At 40.5% G+C, this 24,068-nt stretch overlaps 1 protein-coding gene across 2 annotated transcripts in view; it reads right to left on the minus strand.

Annotated features, from left to right (window-relative positions):
- Positions 1-13,472: 13,472 nt before the first annotated feature.
- The window catches only part of TMOD2 (tropomodulin 2), a 48,954-nt gene continuing 38,358 nt past the window's right edge, over positions 13,473-24,068 (minus strand). For both annotated transcript variants that reach the window (XM_081508224.1, XM_081508223.1), the window contains 3 exons: positions 22,471-22,614; positions 16,222-16,366; positions 13,473-13,654 (listed from right to left, as the gene is read on the minus strand). In XM_081508224.1, the coding sequence (XP_081364350.1) occupies positions 13,620-13,654; positions 16,222-16,366; positions 22,471-22,614 (324 nt within the window). In that variant the 3' untranslated portion in view covers positions 13,473-13,619. The remainder of the gene's footprint in view (positions 13,655-16,221; positions 16,367-22,470; positions 22,615-24,068) is intronic.

Here is a 24,068-nt window from a genome sequence, read left to right on the forward strand (position 1 = left end):
TCTCTAACTATAATCTATTTCTCTATACAAGTGCCAGAATGGGTCTTTTTTAAAACAAATCAGGTCATGTCACCCCCTGCTCCAAACCACTTAGGGCTTCCCAAAATATTTCCAATACAATCCAAAGTTACCACCCCCACCAATCCTTAAGTGATTATTTTATTTCCTACCACACACACACTCTTTCTTTCTGCTCCAATCACTTCAAGTTTTCCACTATACTGGAGAATGCATTCCTCCCAAATACTCCTGGCTCATGCCCTCATTTTCATGAAGGTTCTGTTCAAATATCACCTCTGAAATGTCTTCTCTGATCATCTTACCCTTTCTCCCCTTTACTTTGTCTTCTTAGTACCCTGTTGCTACATAACATCTTGCTTGATATATTAATGTAAGCTCCAGGAGTTCACATCATTTACCCCTCTCTCCCTAGCATCTGCAACAATGCCTGACATGTAGTAGGTATTCAATAAATACGTGAAATAAATAAACTTCCCTCCCCCTCCTGCACATGAGTGGGACACAGAACCACAGGGTTCATGGGTAAAGACCAGTCAAGGTTCTGATGCAGCCATAAACACCAGCTGCGAGAGGATTTGGCTTCACAGGCAAGATCCAGTGAAACTCATCCTGAAATGGGAGACAGAGCTCTCTTTTTAAAGGACTATGCTTTATGAGTTGCCATTATTAGCTTATAGTTACAAAAGCACAACTGTGGAAGAGGAAAAAATAAAAGGCAAAACCGGAAAATTATATTTACATAATTAAGTGGAAAGGGTAATCTAACTAAAAGGTTAATCTGACTAAATAATCTAACTAAATGGCGGATTTCAACATTGTTCCCAATTATTTGCTCTCCTGTAAAGACTGCTTTACGCACTACTATATGATTTGGAGTCCCTCCCTGTCAATATTTTCAGGTTTCTTTTCCTTCTTTCTCCACACAAATGTTGTCATATCATCACTGCAAAACTTATAAACATGAATTTGCTTTGGCCAGTAAAATGAGTGGAAGTGACGATAAGACATCTTTGGGTGGAGGCTTTACGAGTGCTATTTCCACCCGTGTGCTTACTCTTTCCTTCTACCAGGAGAATGGCATGTCCCAGATTGAGTCTTGTCCTTCTGCCTGGGTATTAGAATAGGTCACATGGAATCAGAGCTTTGGCCAAAAGCAGGTGTTGACATGTAACGCGAGCAAGTAAACTGAGAGTTAGGTTTGTTTGTTACTAGAGACTGACCTAGCAAAGCTGACTACTGCAGTGCCTATTCCATGAAAGGCGAGCCTCTGAAATAGAAGTGGTATGGCACCCAGCCCCCATGCATTTAACCCCACTTCAAGTAATTGAAGTAACTTTCATTAAGTTTAACATACAGAACAGAACAAATCTGAGGCTGTTAGGTAAAATATTTGAGTAAGGAACAGAGTACACTTCCTGTTTTCAGGGTTTAGTGAGAGTGAAAGTGATTGATAAAGTGACACAGTAACTTTACTTAATGTATTACAAGCCTAATTAGTGTTATCTTAAAGTTTCCAGCCAGAGTAACTCACACAGCCTGTTGCCCTGAATCATCATTTGCAAATTAATGCCAGCAGCAATTTTCTTGTTATCAAAAGTTTCCTTTAGGAAATAGTTTCCTTGATATACTTATTTTTTTTTTATGTATTTTATAGGCCAGTAGAGAAAACTTAAGCTGAAGACATCAAGTTGTAGCAAAAAAGGTAAAGATTTCATTCCTGGGAGCTTGGAGTTGGGTAAAGCAGTGGGAGGTAGGAATCAGAGAAGACAGACACCATAGCTGGGGTATATGATTTTAAAGGAAGGATTTAAGCAAACGCCTTTAGCTTGAAATATCCTTCCTTAGCACTGCCATGTCTGCTTGTTAGAAGCTTCCTTATGTTTCACTGTCCATCTCAAGTGCCTGTTTCTCACTCAAACTTCCCCTAATGCCATCAGCTGGAATTAATTTTGCCATTCCTCACATTTTCATATCCTATTGTGCCTCCACTGGAGGTGCACTAAATATACCCACCTTTCAGCCAGATGACAAAGGACTAATTCAAATTTTCAGCCAAAGCCAAAGTTGCTCACAAATGTCACTATGAAAAAATAAATTTCTAGGATACACAATAAACCTAAAAACTGATGCCAAAATCTAACTTACTGTTTTAATATTATTTAAAGTATTAGTGCTTAAATAGTAAAGCTTAACACAGCATAGGAATAATAATTTCCAAGCTCTGTGAGCTGTGAGACTCTCCAATCGTCACTGGAGAGAGTCATATTTCAGCTGAGGTGAGTGGATGAACAAGAGCCATGTCTTAAATGTAACTAAGTATGAATTAAATTCTGGTTTTAAATTATATGTTCTAGGTACACCAAAGATTTCCACAAAGAACAGAGTTATGATGTAATCTCTTCTTATCCTTCCTTGTATTATTATTTAAAGTTTTAAAAACATTTATTGAATAAAAAAGATATACTTGTTATTCCTAAGCTAATGCAGTCCATATTTGTAGTACCTATCAACCTATTTCTCCACTTAACTGCTTGAAAGTTCTTAATAATTTTTGAGTTGATTTCTTTTTAATTGATGTTGAACACAAAATGAAAGAATTACTGCAGATTTTACTTAACCAAACAGCAATATAATTTAATATTGCAACAATATTGCAATTGATAGAATTACAACAAATAACAGAAATTTTTCACTAGATTAAATCTAGAATAGCTACCTATATCTAAAAATGAACATTCATAAGATAATAGCAAATCTAAATGACATACTTTGTTCTTATCAGTGACACTGTTGACCAATTAAAGAATAACCTTTAAAAACATATAAACGTGAATCATGACAAAGTTCAAGGATGATAGAAATAACAGTGAAGTAGGAATTCCAAAAGCTGAGGCCCAAAGCCCAGGACAAATAGAAGATTCTTGGCCAAATATCAGGACTCCTTGTCTAGTCACTTAAGCTAGAGTTAGCTTTTAGGCAGGCACATTCTACTTCCTGCTCACAGTTAAGATTTTAGTCAACACTAAAGTCTTTATCAACACAGATGGTAATTAAGTCACATTTTTTCCATTCTATCTTTTGTAGTTGAATTTTTGGATTAAGAGTAGAAAACTGTACTGTTGTTTCTATTCAATTTTATCTGTTTAGATACAGGCTTAGACTTTGGCCTGTACAGCTATTTTTGAACCTGTCAAAGTATTCCTTGTCTACCCCAGAGCCCATGAGCTAAAGATTCAGTCTATAATCTATGAGTATCACATCCAAATTACTGATAAACTGCTAACTATAACTCACCAAGGAAATAGCTATGTAGTGGCTAAGCCCTTCTGGTTGAAATTCTTCCATTTATCAGCCTTTACTTATGATCATGAATTAAAAAGACTGTTTAAACCAGCCATTTAATTACTTCAATGAATTGTTGTGCAGCCCATATTTATCTCACAAGGATATGTGAGACTTTCTCAAATGTCCCGATGAAATCTAAACACTGTATGTTCTTTGGACCGTACTCACATGATTTCCTACCATTTATTCTATGTGAACCTACGCTGCCTCTTAGAGATCACTGCTTCACTTCTAAGTCCTTACAAACCACTAAAGTGGATAATACACTTTTCTAACATTTTGCTCAGGACCAGTAAGTGCAGGGGTCTACAATTTGGAGAACTCTCCTATCTCTGCCCAGCTTCCACCTCCACCACCACACCTTTTGGGTCATGCATTGATTCTCCTACAACATCTCATTTCTTAGGTTGATTGGGCCTAAAGTATAGCCCGCCTCACTAAAGCACAAATACATCTAGTTCCTATGGAGGCCCTGTGATGTGTAGGACACTTGCAGGACGCTGTGGGCATCTGATTATGTTCCCTGACTGGTAGGACTGAGAAGTTAGTTGGAAGCAGGGCAAAGAGGGTGTGGGGCACCACTTCCTACAGCCCCAGGGAAAGGTTGTATGATCAAACCGAGAGAGGGTGGTCCATAAAAAAGTCAAGCATTATATACAATTGACCCAAAATCAAGGAGTCACTCCTGAGGCCAGACTGCCAAATCCAAAGGAGGGCACCCAGAAAGCAGGGCAAATGCAAGCAAGGTGAAACGTCAGGGGATTCACGAAAAGCTAAGTGAGGGGGTGGGGTCAGGAGTAACTCCTGAGTCAGCTCTGTCTTACTCATACTTGATTCATGGAGTGATGGGGGAAGGTCTATCTGACAGAAAGGGGATGGACAATGAAAACACAAAAACTAGTAAGATTCAGTCCTTCCTAAATTCCTAACACTGTCAGCATAAAATGGAGAACTTTGTTGTTGTTAATATCCATGGATATTTATTTAGGTTAGAATTTTTCTAATATCTAAGTGCCTTCTATACGCCAGGGACTGCTCTAAATGTTTACATGTGCATCCTCATGATAGCCTTAATGGGAAGCCAGGTTGTGATTTCTATTTTAGAAGTGAAGAAAATGAGGCTGGGTGATTTGCAGAAACTCTCACAACTAACAGAAGTGAGATTCTGATCCCAAAGTGCACACCTGTAACGCTTATTCATTACAGCCTCATAGACTGAAAGACGGAGAAGGCAATGGCACCCCACTCCAGTACTCTTGCCTGGAAAATCCCATGGATGGAGGAGCCTGGTAGGCCACAGTCCGTGGGGTCGCTAAGAGTCGGACATGACTGAGCGACTTCACCTTCACTTTTCCCTTTCATGCACTGGAGAAGGAAATGGCAACCCACTCCAGTATTCTTGCCTGGAGAATCCCAGGGACAGTGGAGCCTGGTGGGCTGCCGTCTATGGGGTCACACAGAGTAGGACACGACTGAAGCGACTTAGCAGCAGCAGCAGACTGAAAGAGAATTCTTCAAATAATTACTATACCTCCTTGACCATGAAAAGGTGTGAGACAGCAAGTACAGAAACTCGACACAGGCCTTCTATGCTTCTTCTTGGACTTTGTCATTAGTCCAGGTGACAAAGAGTTTGAGCACAGTTCAACAGGGCAGCAGAAAGAATAGGTCTTCCTGTTTTTCCAGGACAAGCCTTTACAATATAACTTCGTTATTTTTAGTGTTCTCTGTTTTTGAATTCCAGCATACTTTACAAAGAAAGCAATTCCAAAGTTAATATAAAAAATTCAAGGTAAAACACTTAACCTCTTTGGGTTACCTGTATTCTTGTTCCCATTTATTGTAACAAATGTGAACTGTTTAGCTGAATGTTGTATGTGTGTGTGTGTATTTTCATTTTGATAACAAGGTCTTGTTTCTCCTCTGGCTACTTCTGGTTGTCTGTCTACTTCTTATCTTCTTCATAACAGGGGCACTCTAAGGTCCTTTCTAGCAAATGTACTCTTCTAATATGAGAACACGGTGCCAACCATTTATTTTAAAAAGACCAGATGTCTTAAAATTATCCAGATTAAATCAGTCCTTGCTTTCATTTTTAAAAAGAAAAGTTTATTAATTCCTAGTGTTCTGTACATTTTCACTTGGAAATTTCATTCCAGACACAAATGAATACATTATTATCTTTAAAAGCAGAAAGATATTGATTAATTAAAACAGTTTACATTTACCTTAGTGTTAAATCAGGCTGGCAAATTCCAAAGAGTCAAACACTGCATCTATTTATGCCACCTGGGATCCTTATCAATTATCATGGGAAAAGTACTTCATGCTTCATACATTTTGCTTTTTCACACATTTCCCACAAAATGTTCAATTTCACATTTAAAAGGCAAATTAGTCTTCAATTCCCTAATGTGTATAATCAATATCTACCTTTGATTGGAAAGTTTCAAAGTGAAAAATGAAACTGTGTGCATTTTCCAATAATCACTTAGCCAAATAAATATTGCCATTATAAGTTTAAACAGCTTACAAAGTATTATTTCCTTTGTTCTCTTCAAAATAATACAGGGACACATGAAGTCACACATTACAAGCATCTGAACTGGTAAAGTATTACACACTGGTGGCATGCAAGTATTTTACATTTTTTAATGCAATGAAAAATGCTCATGTTTTCTTTAAATAGATGAAACAGAATTAAGATGAAGTTTTAATTAAAATATAAATATTATTCCATGAATATAATGGGTTTTTTTTAAAAAGCAAAGTGGCAGAGATGAGAATTTTAGCTCCAAAGAATTTCTTTCTTAACTAAAGATTGTCACTGGCAAAATTTGGTATTAAAATAAAATGTCATTAAAAAGTACAGCTTCTATCCATCTCACCATATGGCCAATTCTTACCTATCCACATTTAGATGATCAATGGGAAAGTTTTAATCCTGGACAAGCTTCTCTCAGTCGCACAGTGTACTGTGCGATTGGCTTCTATCATCCGATCAATATGTGCTCAGACTCTCTCCGTCTTTAAATAAAAATCTATGAAAAACATGCCATGTTTACTGTGCTCAGTTTCTTTACATTTCCTTCTTTCTGTCTCTACTAATTTTGAGGAGAAAATATATTTTAAAATGTCCTTTTTGAAAAGGCTGCTCCTCTAGAACTATTCTGAAGACAGTAAAAAACCCTGAAGAGAAACAAATAGCTCTGTGGAACGTTCAGACCCCTTCCTCTGAACAAAGCCTATGGAGCAGAGAGGGAGCCGCAGGGGAGGCACAGAGCACCCACGTTCACAGGTGACAGAAACATTTAGAATCATAGGATTGCAACATTTGCGAGCTGGAAGGGACCTTAGAGAACATCTAATCCACTCACTCATTTTATAAAGGAAATGAAGATTAGATGGAAAGACCTGCCCAAAGTCACACACAGTGAAAATAGTGAGTGTTAGTCACTCAGTTGTCTCACTCTTTGTGACCCCATGGACTGTAGCCCGCCAGGCTCCTCTGTCCATGGAATTCTCCAGGCAAGAATAATGGAACGGGCAGCCATTCCCTTCTCAGGGGATCTTCCCCACCCAGCGATCAAACCCAGGTCTTCTGCTTTGCAGGCAGGTTCTTTACCACCTGAGCCACCAGGGAAGCCACACAGAGCTGACATTGAAATCAGTATTATTTTCCAAAAGTATCACATGGTGGCTAATGGAGCATGGTTCTTGCGGGGCTGGAGGACATTTCAATTCGAGCAACATTTATTAAGCACCTATTATGTACAAGGCACCTTACTAGATGCTACTGAAGATGCAAAGATTCATGAGACAGTCCCTGCCTCCCAGTGCTTATGAAAGTCCCTTGAGGCTATGTTTCAATATCTTTCTTAGCAGAAAATAATACTGACCAGGGCTATGGTTGCTGGTGATAACAAAGCAGCTGATGCCTGGGAGAGCTGACCTCACAAGTGATACTTTCTCCCCTTTGCTATCAGGGCTCTTGAGCCTGTTACACAGCTGCTGGGGCCCTAACGACAGTCTTCTTTCCTCGGCCTCCAATCACACCTCAAGCCTTAGCCGAACCCACCCCTTGAGCAGTGACAGAGCTGACTGGAGAGCAGCAGTGCTCCAGACCCTCCCCTCAATTCTTAATTACTGTTTACTTCCCCCTGTGTCTAGCCTTAGGCTCTCTGCAAGGGTCCTGACCACATCCCAGGGTGCTGTCAAAGTGGCCCAGGAAAATCCCCACCCACCCACACACTTCACTGGTATGTCTAACACCCACAGCACCTATCAACCACTTCTCCTACCTCTATGTTGAAAGTAAAATAACTCCAGTCCCCGACATCATACCCATGCTTCAATTCCCCATATTCAAAAAGACGTGAAAGATGTAATTGTTGCTTAGAAGAAAAGAAAACAGATTCAAGAGGCAGTGGAAAACAGCAGTGAATAGATAATAAAAAATTATCTCCCACTTTTGTATAGCCCTTTCCAGTAGAGTGTTTTCATCCCAATAGCTGATTATATTCTCACCACAACTCTGTGAGGTAGTTAGTGAAGTTTATTCCCATTATAGTATAGCTGAAGAACCTTAGGTTTGAGAGACCGAGTGGCTTGCCCCATAGTCTCCCAGCTAAGAAAGTATGGAGCCAAGTGTCCAAGTGTCTTGACTCCAAATCCAGTGCTCTTCCCCCTATATAGTCTATAATTGTCAGGCAATTGAATGAATTGCCCATGATCATATACCTGCTAAGTGTTGGTGATGGGATTAGGAGTCAGTCTCCAAATCTGTCAGTATGGTGCCCTTCCACCATACCAACTAGCAGAGCCAATGTGCTCAGAATGACTACCATGGAAGATGTCAGAGAAAAGTCTAGTCTCTTTCACCCTCCTCCAAGTTAATGATGTATCACAGAACTGGGATAACCTCTGATATGTGTACAACCTGCCTAGAACAGGCAGGTTATAAATTCAAACCTTGCCACTCCTCCTCCATCCATCTTCTGAATGTTTAATCATAGCTGTTATGGGCAGAGGAGAAAGAGGTAAGCTGAACAGAGCTTACCTCTACCCTTAAGCAAATGAAAAACATTAATTTCCATCTTCCTTCTCCACAGCACCTAGCCCCTCCACACTACTAAACTCCTGAACGACAAAACAAAATTTGATCTGACCTACAGTTGGGAGCAAGAACAGTGACTACATCCTTGAAGTTCTGGGTACTTTTCTCTCTCCAGCTTGTTACCAGGGGCCTGATCATGTGATTTTCATCCAGAGGGCACGCCTGATGCTCCCAAGCATTCTCACACCTTTCCTTTGCATGTGTCTCCATCCCTGAGTATTGAGGATGGCACAGTAAGTGGCAGGGATGTTTTAAATTAGGAGCAATAAGGGGAAACTGTTACCGTTACTGGAAGGCAAAGCTAAAATATTTCTTAGTTCTCTGTTCATTACAATGAATATAGTTATTATTGCTTCATTAGTGGAAGAGAAGAAGGAAGCTACAGAATCATGACTTCAAAGCCAACTCCAGAAACAGTTCTCCTGGGGATAGGTAACACAGCACAGAACCCAGTGTTCACAGCTCCCTGCTCCCTGCTAGTTTTTGCATATGCGATCAATACTTGAGCTAAAAAAAATGGTATCCACTTTCCAAAAGGGCACTCTACCCCAAAACCCAGAAGCACAAGTCAAATTATAATAATCTTACACTTCCTGTCTCCTTCACAGTGCCTAGAAGAGGGCTAAGTACATCATGACCACAAAAAAAAGGAAAATAGCCTCAAACTCCTGGAACTTTTAAAGGGCTATCTTACATTTAAAGCATGTTGATGCTTAAATCAGTTTCAGGTTTGACTGAAATGTTCTCATGGCAGTTATTCAGAACACACTGGTTTCCTTAATGCTGGTGCCCTGCCAGGGGCCATATTTCTGTCTGGAAGGGAAGCAGCTGTTCTTTTGATTTGATGTGCCAGGCTTCCCTTAGGGAAATTGTTTTGAGGAGTATAGGCACTGGGATGCTTTGTGAGTTTTTAAATGGAGATGGGCTTGTATTGTAAGATGAACTGCGTGCTTTAAGATGGTTGAGCTGCATGAGCCCCTCCAGGTTAGCGATTCTCTACTAACCTAGGCCCGAGTCAACTCTGAGAGAGGAGAGGGGAGAGGGACTGGGAGACAGCATCTCCCTTCAATCAGGAGTCCAGCTTTGGCCAAATACCTCCTTTATAGTATTTGGCAATCTTTAATGTACAAAATATTTATATACAATATATCCTACAAAGATGGAAGGAAGGGGCCTAAGCATGTTGATGGGAGATGAAAGCACTTTCACTCATACACTTTAGGCATATGGAGAGATTTGGTGCTGGAACAATGAAATGATTTCCAGGCTTCCCTAAGAGTTATCTTCCATAGTGCTGTGAAATTTGGTGGTTGGTGACCTAAACTGCAAACTCTAGGGAGTGATTTCACATTTAACCTGGGCCTAAAGCAGCTCTAAAAAGAACAAGGGAAATGGGGCTGGGGAGAGAGTATCTCCCTTCAATCAGTGGTCCAGATGCAGCCAAATACCCAGGTAGATATTTGGCAACACACACATACTCACACGACATTTATTTACATTATGCCCTACTAAGATGAAAGGCAGGGATTTAATCGTGCTGATGAGGATAAAGCAGCTTCTATTACACACTTCTGGCAGATGGGGAGATGTTGTGCTGGACAAATGACATGATCTCTCTAGACTTCCAGAATGTATCTCCTAAAAGTTATCTTCCACATATGCTGGGATGGGTATTGGTGACAGGAGCCTGCAAGTCCAGGTGAATGATTTTACACTTAGGGTGGGCCTGTACAAGTCTAACAGGGGAAAGGAGGTGGTTTGGAGAAAGATGACCTCCCTTCAATCAACTGTCCAGATGCTGCCAAATATCTTGACATAATATTTGAAAAAATGCATATGTATAAAGATATTGTATATACATTATGCCCACTATGATGGATGGTAAGGGATTAACCATGCTCAGGATCACGAAGGAACTTCTACTTACATACACTGCAGAGATGGGGAAATGAAGTCCTAGGTTAATTAAATGATATATAGGCCCTCCAAATTAAAGTTTATCTTCTAATAGTTATGTGAATACTCATGGAAATGTCACCTTTAAAACTACTTCAAAAACACAGGTAATGATAAGTTGATTAATAATAAATATTTGATTTAATAGATTCTATATACATTTGACCCAACTATTTTATAAGCTAAAAACTGCAAAATTTTGACAATATCCCATTATTTTGCTTTAATACTATCAACAACTGCAGCACAGTCACTATCAAGTCCTGACCTTTTTACTTCTTCCTGCCAGGGTTTGCCAAGAACTGCTTTAGCCCCGGGTCCACAGTATCTTGGGGCTGCAGGGAACACTCTGTGTAGGATCCAAGATTTCTTAGGGGAGAAGGCAAGAAAGAGAGTAAATGAGAACAGAATGGAAAAAGCCTTACTTAGTGGGGCATGTCAGGGACTCTGCATTTGAATATATTTGCAACAAATCTAAAGGGAAAGGAGAAAGACAACTAAGAAACAGAAGCGTTCTTCCCTTTGGCAGCACGATAACCAAAACATGTATACAAAAAAAAAAAGAAAAACTGTATACGTTTTACCCAGTGCTATGCTGATGGTCATGCATGAACCAGCAACCTGGGGATAGGTGAGATAGGGGGAAGTCTTGATTTATAACATTTATCAATTTCCATGCCATGATCAATTTCAGACTACCAACAAGAAGTACGGAACTTTTTAGTTGGGAAGAACTAGCGAGTTGGGGAGAGATGTATAATAGCATACCACGATATAGTATTTCTGCCAAAAAAAATTTGTGCCAAAAACACAATAGGTGCAAATAATCTCAAGAGTACGAAAATGGAAAAATGTATTTTTGAGTATTACTTTTTGTTTCTTTGAAACAATTATTTAATTGTAAGTGCATGCCATTTAATTTTTAATAATGGTTGTGCTTAGCAACCAGTTTGCAAGATTCTTGATAATTTAATAATGGTGAAACCTGTACGGTTGGCTCCAACATACCACACCTACATGAGTAAAAGGGAAAGAAAAAAATCAAATAGTAGTTGCTACTTATTTTTTTAATAGATAGGGAAATATAGCATAAAACTAAAGAATCTTTGTGATTTCCAAAATTAAATATGCTCTGCTCATTATTCCCTCAAAAAGTATAATAAAATATTCCTACATCTTAAAGGATTTTATTTTGTTTTCTTCTTCTTCTTTTTTTCTTTTTCTTTTTTCAAAAGACTTTAGAGCTAGAGATGTGGGCACTTACAAGTAAATATCTAATTTTATTGGGTTGGTCAAAAAGTTCATTCAAAGGTCAAAAAAGTCGGTCGAAAAGATTACGGAAAAACCCAACAGACTTTTGTGGCCAGTGAAAGGACTTTCTCTCCAAACAGTTTCTGTGTGTTTTATAAACTAACTAGAATAATGTATGAGTTGTTTTCCCATTTATTTGTTTTATTACTATCAAGCAACTCAGGAACACTCAATTACTTAGTGAATTCTTCATTGGGCCCAGTTCTGCCTGAGTCAGCAACTCCTTTAGCTCCAGGTATCATCAAGGCAAAGGACATCACCTTTACAAGGCTCAGAATTACAAAGAAAGAGAATGAATTGGAAGGAAAGGACGGGAAGAGGGAGAGGAGCCTAAGGCAGTGTCAGAGGGCCATTAATTCCAGCCTCAGGCACCGACAGTTATCAAAGAGCTGGTGCCAAAGGCTGCAGTCACATATTTCCTTAGCTTAACATGACACTATTGGCTGCTGGATGAAAAGATTCAAGCATCTATCAGGCAGTCATCTCAGTTGTACTTTCACAGGCTTTGTCCTTGAGATGACAAACATCTGGATAAATAATAGTTAACATTTTTTCCTGATGTTTGCAAATGTCTGGATGGATCATGCCATGTGGACAAAATCTACATAATTATCTCGAATGTTCATATATCATTCTGTGATCTTATTGCCCTAAAGACAAAGCAATAAATGCTTCTAAAATCTGCCAAAATAATGCAATCGTGTGTAATAGATAACCTTAAGGTGCAATTATTACTGTTTTATTGAGGAATTTACTATTTGAAACGGAGAAGGCAATGGCGACCCACTCCACTACTCTTGCCTGGAAAATCCCATGGACGGAGGAGCCTGGTAGGCTGCAGTCCGTGGGGTCGCTAAGAGTCGGACACGACTGAGCGACTTCACTTTCACCTTTCACTTTCCTGCATTGGAGAAGGAAATGGCAACCCACTCCAGTATTCTTGCCTGGAGAATTCCAGGGACGGGGGAGCCTGGTGGGCTGCGGTCTATGGGATCGCACACAGTTGGACACAACTGAAGCGACTTAGCAGCAGCAGCAGCATACTATTTGAAAAGTTTTCCTCTTACTAAAATTTAAAAATTTCCCATCATGGCTGGAAAACTTTAAAACAGTTTTGCAAAAAGTTATCCATAGAGTGATGTTAAAGATCGAATGTATGTGGAATAATCAGTAAAAGTAGCTAATTCATTTTGCTACCCATGAGTCTGGCTTAAAGCTGTATCTGTGGGTGAATAAACATTTCATACTTAGTTGCTAAAGCTGTGTTTATGTATCATAATGCTGTCTTCTTTTTATGAGGATGACACCACTGATCTTCAACCAGCAGGGCATTTGCATTTAGTGACTTTTCTGGAACTAAGGGAGAATTTGTGCTAAGCTGGTCACATTTTCTCACTCAGTGAAAGATTGGCAATACTAACTTCTTATGTGGTCAGCAGAACACTTCTGATGTATTTAGCCTAACTCAAAGCTATGCATGTAAACAGAGATAGGCCTCTATCTTAATCACAGTTACAAACACATTTATATATTAAGTTCCTTTCAATGGTTAAAAAAAAAAAGTTCACATAAGAAAGCAAGACAACCCAATATGAAAATGGTTAAATCATTTTTGATTGCTGTCACCAACTAAGATCTGCATAAATCCATTGGTGCAAGTCACCAGAGGTGTCCAGGGGCAAATAAAGCAGTTGTATATGTTAAAAAATCCAAGACAAATATGTAGCACTAGAAAAAGAATAACAATTAAATTATTAGTTGCTTGGTTAATGGAAATGAACAACCTTTGATAAAATGGTCCCAGTGAAGGAGAAGAGCTTCTGTTTTTAAATCGCTGCCGTGGGGAAACTTCGCCTCTTTTTGTGGAAGTTTACCTTCGGTCTCCTTCAACTCGCTTTTTACGAACTAGAAAAGAAAGAGAAAAAGGTTTGAAAAGACAAAATGAAGGAAGGAGAGGGAATATTCCTTAAATTTCAGACCAACAACAATAATCACACAGAATAGCAATCCCACATGCTTGAGGACAGTTATCAAAAATTTCAATAATTATCCATGGCAACACATGGAAATGAGAGATTAGCCCAGTGCTTTGTGGAATTTACACTGAAATAAAGCTATAGTTGGGAACTTGCATCTTAGAGCTTTCCAATTTCAACGGAGTAGAAGTCTGGAACAAACCTATGAGACAGTGAACTTCTCATGTTTACTTATCCAGAGCACATCTTCGCAGCTTTTGTGTAACTCAGTCACCAACTGGCTAAAACTAATTCCCTAGAATGATACATTTACAATTCTGATTTTGAATCGAAGACCACGAGGAGCTGCAAACAGAAGTTTAAAGTTTCTAAACCTGTTTTAAATGGAAACTTCAAAATAGCAACCTCCAAGGAAGGTGTGCTGAAGAAGGGAATGGCTACCCACTCCAATATTCTTGCCTGGAGAACTCCATGGACAGAGGAGCCTGGCAGGCTACAGTCCATGGGGTTGCAAAGAATCGGACACAACTGAGCAACTAAACAACAAGGAAGGTGTTATTCAGGTGTCTAGCAAACTCAGAGATTAAGGTTCATTTAATCTGGTGTGCGGAGAAGGCAATGGCACCCCACTCCAGTACTCTTGCCTGGAAAATCCCATGGATGGAGGAGCCTGGTAGGCTACAGTCCATGGGGTCGCTAAGAGTCGGACATGACTGAGCGACTTCACTTTCACTTTTCCCTTTCATGCACTGGAGAAAGAAATGGCAACCCACTCCAGTATTCTTGCCTGGAGAATCCTAGGGACGGCAGAGCCTGATGAGCTGCCGTCTATGGGGTCGCACAGAGTCGGACACGACTGAAGCGACTTAGCATAGCATAGCATTAGCAATCTGGTGTGAGTGCGTGAGTGCTCAAGTCACTTCAGCCTCTTTGTGACTCTATGGACTGTAGCCCCCCAGGTTCCTCCAGTCTCCTCTGTCCATGGGATTCTCCAGGCAAGAATATTGGAGTGGATTGCCATGCCTTCCTCCAGGGGATCTTTTCAATCCAGGGATCAAACCCACATCTCCTGCATCACAGGCAGATTCTTTCCCCATTGAGCCACCTGGGAAGCCCCCTGGAATCTGGTACTTAGTATCAAAGGAGCTACCCTGACTGCCTTTCCCAGCTTCTACAACCTTCTTCTTCCCCCTTTCACATCCCTAACTGCAGGCTCCTCTGGTGGACAGGAAGGGGACTGCTCTAATCTTTCTGGATTTGGCAAAAAAAAAAAAAAAAAAGTGCCCTGGCCTGTGGCCCTATCTCATCTTCTCACTTTACATAACCCAGACTGCTCCTGCCTCAGACGCAGAAAATCTGACAAAAGCTATTCCCATGACTGCTGCTCTTGGGCTCAGGATCGCCTCTCCATTTACTCCAAATCTCCAGTTTTGCCTATTTTTCTTTGTTCAGATGAGGACCTATGTGTTTTCCCAGGTATCTTCTGACTGCTGCTCTAATCATTTCGTTTGGTACCCACCGCGCCTCACCCTTTGCACCTTGGAGGCAAGCACTGCCGTATGCCCGGCCAGCCTCTGGGTGCCATTCACTACACCTTGGCTGGGCTTCAGGGTTGTGGGTAAGCACGTGTGGGCAGGGAACTGCACACTAACGTTCACCTGCCTTCTTATGGTTCTAACCCTTAGCTTCCATTTTGTCTACCATCTGAACCCTCCCCAAAGTCAGCAATGTACTTGGTGGGACACCTTGTCCAGTTTCTCTAAGGTCTGGCATTCTGTCCCTGTATCTCTATTGAAGACTGAAGCCTGTTATTGGCAGGCTACTTGCCAAGAGGACTGTTGGTACCTGGATGGTCTTTTTCCACACTGTTTCAGGTGGCTAGGATGTCCCCAGATCAAGCCTTCCAAATCAGTGCCATTCTTTTTCACTGTGGTTGACCAGGACATGCCCCACCTCATTCTAATATAAGTCACAAAAGAGTGGGTAGCAGGAAAGATTAAAGAGGGACTAACTGAAAAAGCTACTTCTGAGTTTAACTGTTAAAAAACATAGCTCTATTAGGTCATTTCACATGTAAATCACCAAGGTATCAGACATAACCATACTTAAACCCAAATACAAAAGCATAGTTAGGAGTCAAACATAAGTGAACTGGGAATTTCCATGTCACTGTGTCCACTTTCCGGTGTAGATTAACAACAGAGGGTGATTACGCATAAGAAGTAAATAAAGGAGAAGTAAATACACAAAGGAAACCAAACGAAAATCAAAGGCTGCTTGGGAAAAAAAGTTCCTCTTGAAAGAATGCCACAATAAAACTTAAACACTGTAAAGATGATGTGGATTCCTATGACCATGTAATAATATAATTCTGATGAAGGGCTGACACCAAGGGCCAGTGGAATGGTTATCTGTGAGATGTTATATCTGAAGTGGAGAAATGAATGGTCATCCTGCTCTTGTAATTACTAACAGCACATATTATGCCTGTATTACCCAGGTCATTATTCTTTGTGATGGCAGCTGCCACTCTTGTTCGTGGTCCTTGCTTGGTAAACTGATATCCAAATTTGAGGATCCTGGAATTCTCCTCCAGCATCTGGGCAATTTCCATCTCCACGGCTGTTCCCAACTGCTGTCTCTGATTGCAGATGTGGACACAAACAGGATGGCCAAGAAAGAAGAGGAAACAGTTACTCACATTAACTATGCACGGAAAGATGTACAGCTATTTGTTGGACAAAAAGGCAAAAGTCTCAATTTGAAACGGACAAAGTCACTTGAGATATTTTCTTTCATATACCTGTTCCTTGTTTAAAAGCAAAATCCAAGAGGCAGCTGAATCTGCTGGCATGTTAAATTGAAAAGACTAGGCAAATTATTTACGAAGGAAATGACAATTCCAGATATAAAATTAAAGCAAAACTAACACATGGTGTTTCCACTTTACCCCAGTATCTGTTGTTTAAACAAAGGATTTTTTTTTAATAGTGACACAGTCTTATAGCAATCAATCCAGTTACAAAATCTTCTATTCTGGGATCCATATCCAAAGATACCTGAAGATCATCAACTAGATGGGCGGCCATTCTCTCAGAACAGAGTCTCACTAGGAGATCCTCAAGAGGTTTTATTAGTGTGGTTTGAACCATGGCCAGGTGAATTATCAAACACTAAATGAGTTATTAGGCTACAGAAAAACTCCCTGTTTTTTTAAGTGGTGGAAAGAGTATTTTTGCTTGTTTTTTGAGACATAGAGCAATAATTTTAAAAGTAGGGTTAAAAATGGGGGCATGTAAATGTAGGAATCCACAGATAAATTTAAGGAACATAGTACATTTTTCCACACTCTATTCATTAATTTTTTAAAAACTATAAAGAAAAGACAAAAAAGTATACAAAATAAAAAGCTCCCTTCCTCCAGACTCCCATTTCCCATGAAAAAAGTCAGTTTGGCATGTAGTCTTTGAAACATCTCCTGGGTATTCATGTCCATGTAATTACATGTAATGTCTGTTTTCTTCACATAAATGGACTACACTAGAATATTATTCTGGGTTTCCCTGGTGGCTCAGACAGTAAAGAATCCACCTTCAATGTGGGAGACCTGGGTTCAGTCCCTGGGTTGGGAAGATCCCCTGGAGAAAGGAATGGCTACCCACTCTAGTATTCTGGCTTAGAGAGTTCCACGGACAGAGGAACCTGGCAGGCGACCCACAAAGAGTCAGACTCTGAGTGACTTTCACTTTCAGCATATTATTCTAGGGCTTTTTATTTTTCATTTAACATTAAGAACATCTTTTCATGTAGGTAAATATGTTTCCCTCATCCTTGTGAACAACTGCATAGCATTCCATTGTAGTAAGTGATCATATTTGATTTAGCTACGTCCTACTGACTGTTACACTGCTTTCCATTCTTACAATTCCAAACAAGGCTGTGGTGAACTTCCCTTGCACACAAAGTACCAATATGTCCTGGGGCAGTTCTGCCAGTGTGCCTGTAGGGTACATGATAGTTGGCTCCAAGAGGAAGCATTTTTCAAATTTTGATAAATGATTGACTTACCCTCAAAGGTTATGATAATTTGTACTCCTGATGATAGGGTTAGAAAGTTAGTTTTCCCTACTCTAGCCAACATGCGATATTATGAATCTTTTTCACCTTTTTCAATCCAAGGGATAAAAATGTATTTCACTTATATTTAATTGTTTTAATTTGCACTTCTCAAATTATGACTAAGAACAATTAATTTTCTTATGCATTTGTATTTCTTTGGAAACTACCAACCTGTCATTTGTATATTTTTCTACCAGTTTGTGGTTCCTGTTTTTAAAATTTATACAGTGGGAAATTAGCTTTTTGTCAAACATGATGAAAAAATTTTGCTCAGTTTGTCTTTTGACTTTCCTTTTGATTACTATAAAAGACCATTTTTTATTTTCATATGGTCAAATTTGTGCCTCTTAGATTTTATGTCATGCTGAGGAAACCTCTCCACTCCTGGTTTCTTTCATTTGTTTTATGATTTCATATATTTTAATACTTAAATCTTCATTTTACCTGGAATGACTTTTAGCAGAAAAATTAAGATATAGCCCCAAAGTCATTTTGTTCCAAAATGCTGGAGAGTCACATTGTAAATCAACTATACTCCAATAAAATTAAAAAAAAAAAATGCTAGTGAGTAATCCCTCCATCTTTTACTTCATTTGTTCCCCCACTGAGTTAAAATGCTACCTTGCTGCAAAATTCTCAGGTGTACTAGGCTGTGTTCCTGGACCCTATATTCTGCCAAGTCTATGTCTGTGCCTGACTCATGCAATTTTGATTAAATATATTAAATTACATATCAGTTTAATAAATTAAAGTAAATATTATTATAATATCTTTTAAATATAATAAATATATTGAAATATATACTTTAATATATATACCTTTTAAATTTGGAAAATTTAAGTACTGAGTACATGAGGAAGAAAAGTTAGTGAAGGAAATTTTGTGTCCTAGGCAAGTTCTAAGGCTTAACTCTGCTCCTCTTCTTTCTTTTCATCCAGCAACCTGTCAAACGAGTTTTTCCTCAAGAAAAGAACAAAATGTGATATTTCCAGTCAGACAATAACAATTCTGGATATCCACAGCATAGAGATTAGTGTGCTCAGCAATCAGCAATGTAAGGTTATGGGAGGGAGAGGCAGCAAAAATGTTAGAGATACTGACCTCAACGCTTCATGAGCAACTTTAGCTCATGACACGACCCCATGAACTGTAGCCCACCAGGCTCCCCTGTCCATGGGATTCTCTGGGCAAGAATACTGGAGCCTGTTGCCAGGCCCTCCTCCAGGGGATCTTCTCAACCCAGGAATCGAAGACCCAGGTCTCCTGCATTATACAGGTGGATTATTTACCATCTGAGCCACCAGGGAAACCCACACTTTGGAAGAGCAGGATTGGACTAGGAGTTGAGACCTGAGCTAAGGTCAGGGCTGCCGTAGTTATGACTTACGTCCCTGCAGTGCGCCACAGGTGTTCACTAAGGGTGGAGGTAGCTGACGGAGGGGGGTGACATAAAGTCCCTCTATTTCCTCTCACAAAGCTTAGGCATCTGGAGTCCTAGATTTGGGTAACACACAGGTTGGGCATGCGATGGTGGATATAAAGGACATAAGATCTGAAGGCAATTATACTGGGAAGAGGGCATATAAAAGAAGGGGAGGAAGTAATACAGCATAGAGCATCTTTCTTAGCCTGAGTTTTTTTTTTTTTTCTTTTTTGAGATGTTTTGTGTTGTATAAACCTAGGGCAATAAATGGGCACCAAAATTTCTTACAATTTGGATATATTTCTTTTTTTAAGACACTAAATACAAAGAAAAAAACAAAATTTAAGCATATGGTTCTTCAGATCACCTTTTTTGAAGTGACCACTTTTCTCTACTCAGATTTATTCAGCAGTTACCCATCTATTTCACTAATACGCATCACTGATTGTTCTTCTCACAGGGGCACCTGATTCAATCACAGCTTGTTTACCTGGAGCCTACCCACAGCAGCCACCCCAGTGCAGGATTCTCTGCAGGCCTTAGCTTTGATGCAGCTGCCTGCTGCAATGGTGCTAAATTGGTCTCAGCTGCTGCTGCTGCCTGAGACACTGTCATAGAGATTATTTTATTTCACACTCTTCATTATACAGATAAGGAAACTGAGGTCTGCTTCTAACAGTGTATGAGTCAACAAACAAAATTTGGATGGAAGACAGGTTTTGACTCTGAATTTCCTCCTTCTGGGAATAAAGCAAACAATTTTTCCAGTTGCTCTAGAACTTAATCCTCTTGTCACAAGTGAAGAGAAGCCATTTCAGAGGCATATTAGGGAATGAAAGTTGAAAAAGGATACAAATCCCTTCCAAGCTGACTAAGGAGGCGGAGGAGGTTGATGCTTCAGTGCGAGTTTGGACATTGTATTTCAGGGTCTTCTTCACATGCATTAAAAAAAAAATACTTTGATTTATTTATTTATTCTTGGCTGTGCTGGGTCTTTGTTGATGTGGGCTTTTCTCTAGTTGTGGTGAGTAAAGAGGGGCTACTCTCTAATTGTGGTGCGCGGGCTTCTCATTGCAGTGGCTTCTCTCGTGGAGCACAGGCTCTGGAGTGTGCGGGCTTCAGTAGCTGTGGCACATGGGCTGAGTAGTTGTGGCTTGCGGGCTCCAGAGCACAGGGTCAGTAGCTGTGGCACATCGGCTTAGTTTTTCCGTGGCAAGTGGGCTCTTCTTGGACTAGGGATTGAACCCGTGTCTCCTGCATCGTCAGGTGGATTCTTTACCACTGAGCCACCAGGGAAGCCCCCACATGCATTCTTAAAAGGTACTCTATTCTAAATTTTCAGGATTTCAGCTCATTTACTAGGTATAAAGTTTCTAGATTTAGCAAATAAAGGCATGTGGTTAAATTTGAATTTCATAAAATAACAATTTTTCAGTATGAGTACATCCCAAATATTTCATGGGACACACTTGTATTAAAAACTCTTTATTGTTTATCTGAAATTCCAATTTAACTATATTTTATCTGGCAACCCTAACTAAGTAGTATTAAATATCTTAAGAGGAACTAGAAACAGAGTATCTGGGACATTATTTCAGATGAGGGGTTTCACAATGGCCTAAACCAATACAGAAAGTTAAACCTACTTTGGAATAAGGTATCCACTTTTGTCTTAGCTCTCCTGGAAACATTTACCCAGAGTCCTCTTAACTTCTTCCTGATACTAGTCTATTTGATATACATCCCTGAACCACCACTCCTTTTCACTCCCTTCCTATTTCCCTCTAGCTTGTTTTCCTACTCTCCACTCCTTCATGCTTCCCTCGTAATTGCCTAGCAGCTGGACACATATCAGGATACAAGGAGTGAGCCTCCTGAGCGTGCACGGCCACATGTGCACATTCCTGAGGACTCACTCCACATCTCTGCATGGGAAAGCTGTTTTGATGATGCAGCCCTCTGGGGAGGGTGAGACTGAAAGGGTGCCTGTCTCCTGGTGGGGCTCCCCAGCTCCCCTGGCAACAAGCCTCAGGAGGAGTCTAGGAATAGATGAACCTACCTCTAATTAATTAATTCAAATTAAATTTAAATTTCAACTAGACAATGAATAATTTTTAGTACAAGTATGTTTCAAGAAATATTTGGGATGTACTCATATAGCACTGAAACAGCCCACGTGTCCTGGAGCCAAATAAAGGAGAGAAGAGCTATTCATGGGTCTGCCGTGGCTTTCCAGGCTTAGGTGATGGTTTCGGGTAGGGTCTAGACCAGGGATTTTCCCAGACATGCAGGGGACACTCCCCCCACTGACCTTCCCATCACCCCACAGAGGGGATGCTTGCAGCACTAGTCTCCTTGTTCGCTCTTTCTGGTCCATTCCAGGGTTTTTTATTCCAACTATACTGTGTCTAGACCTCTCAGATTTCCTGAATCCCATGGCAGACACATCTCTGCAGCCAAAGAGACAGGGCACGACATCATGCTGAGAACGGAGAGTTGTTGCTTGCAGGCAGGACCCAGCTGAAGCCGGTAGAGCAACTCCAGAGACTCATAGACTGAGGCTGGGAAAAGAGGTCTTCAGTGTACAGGAGGGGGTGTCTCCAGGGAAAATCAGCTTGCTTTGGCTGCTGGGACCCCAAGAAGTGCTGCAGCAGAGCTGAGATTGTGATCACACTGTGGGTGTGGCCTGTCACTCTAAACCAGACCATCTTCTAGAATCCCAACTCCTTTAAATAGGCTCTATGGTCAGCACCAGACAGTAGGAGCCTGCTGCCTGGCTCTGACAGCCTCCAACCCAGGGCAGAGAGGCTGTTTCTGGGTGTGGTCACTCTGCTTTTTTTTCCATAGTCCCAGTAAGAGGCAACAGCAAGACTGGGGCAGGACTGTGCCAAGGTTCCTACTAACAGGCAAGGGTGATGAAGGCCGAACAAAGCTGCTGTCAACACCTCTGCCAGTCTCCTCTCTTTCCCCTCTGGTGCCTGACCAGCCCAGGGCTGGGGGAGGGCTGGCTCTTTCTGTCTCAGGCTGCCCCACTAGACATTGTTTAATTATTAAAACGTTCTCCCACCCACCCTCTACAGGCCAGAAGCCCTAAGTACCAGGAAGCCAGAACATCAAATTAAACTTTTTCACAGCACTTTGTCTTTGAACTCCCTCCATTATGGCACTCCTTCCTTTCACATGTGCCCCGTGAGTTAACTCACCTGGTTGTCGATCTTGATCTCAAGCAAGCTGTCATTTTCCTTTAGTGCCTCTACAAGGGCCAGGATCCCAGCACCAGTGATGAAATTGGATTCTACGTTTAGACTTTTCAAGGTCTTGTTTACTTTTAGCATATCTGCAAAAGCCTTATGATGTGAAAAAGAAATAACCGTTAGGGTTTCTAAAGATTTATTTACCAAACTTCTCACTGTCACATTAAATATTTTTTTACAGTACTTAAAGAAAACCTTAGTTAAATCATACCTTCACCTTCAAGTAACAAAGATAATAATTTAAAAATGCAATAAAAATAGTTTGGTTCAGCAGCTCAGACTTATAAATTCCACATACTTTCAAAATTAAAAAAAAACAAAGATTGTTGTTGTTTAGTTGCTAAGTTGTGTCCAACTATTTTCGAGCCCATAGACTGTAGCCCTCCAGGTTCCTCTGTCCAAGGGATTTTCCAGGCAAGAATACTGGACTGGGTTGCCATTTCCTTCTCCAGGGGAGCTTCCCAACTCAGGGATCGAACCTGAGTCTCTTGCATTGGCAGGCGGGTTCTTTACCACTGAGTCACTAAGGAAGCCCCCCCTAAAAAGACACTGACATAGAATTAACAACTTTGTTTTATTAAGTAAGGACATTAAAAAACCCACAACCATCTGTTATCATTGTCAATTTTTTTGAGAAAAGGCATTTTAACATTAGGAAAAAAATGTAGAAAGGATTAATCTCAGAATTATTTCATTTTTCTCCTTTCACTATGAATGGATAAAGATTTTTATCATTGACTAGCATTTGGGCACTACTAGTTTAGTCATATTATTTCAGGTCATCTGTAAATCAGGATTTTTCAAAGATAACATTTGGAACAAAATCACCACTCAGAGTGGCAGAACCACTGAAGACTCCCAGATCAAGACAGTAGATGGCACGCATGCACCTGTTTGTTCCCTTCATTCCCCAAATTTCCCACTGTCATAAAGAAAAGGTATAATTTTTAAGTGGCTGGAACTCCCACAGTGCAAGAAAACAAAAACAGAGGGCCATTATCTTGAAGAGTTGCTAAAATACAGAAAACAGAAAGATTGGTGGAGAAACGACCACAAAATTGTCTGAGATGCCCGAGGTAAGTCCCAGTGGTGTGCGTGTGTGCTAAGCTGTTTCAGTCGTGTCCAACTCTTTGTGACCCTATGGATTGTAGCCCTCCCAATGCCTCTGTCCATGGAATTCTCCAGGCAAGAATACTGGAGAGGGTTGCCATGCCCTCTTCCAGGGGATCTTCCCAATTCAGGGATCAAACCCACGTCTCTTAAGTCTCCTGCACTGGCAAATGGGTTCTTTGCCATTATGTCACTTGGGAAGCCCCAATTAGGGCGTCTCACTACAGAGCTGCCTTAGGAATAGGTGGATCAGCAAGAGCAGGTGGAGAGCACACCAGCTCTTCCTGAGGCTTCCCTGAAAAAGGGCAACTGCCTGCACAGCCATCAGTGAGAAATCTCCCAGGAAGAGGCTAGGTGAGGGTGCTAGGTCCTGAGAGTGAAGCAGTGCAGAAACAGAGGCACCCCCAGATCTTCCACTAGATACAGAGTGGGAGAAG

Source organism: Giraffa tippelskirchi, chromosome 7 (genome assembly GCF_054371585.1).
Source record: "Giraffa tippelskirchi isolate mGirTip1 chromosome 7, T2T-mGirTip1v1.2.pri, whole genome shotgun sequence".
NCBI lineage: Eukaryota > Metazoa > Chordata > Mammalia > Artiodactyla > Giraffidae > Giraffa > Giraffa tippelskirchi.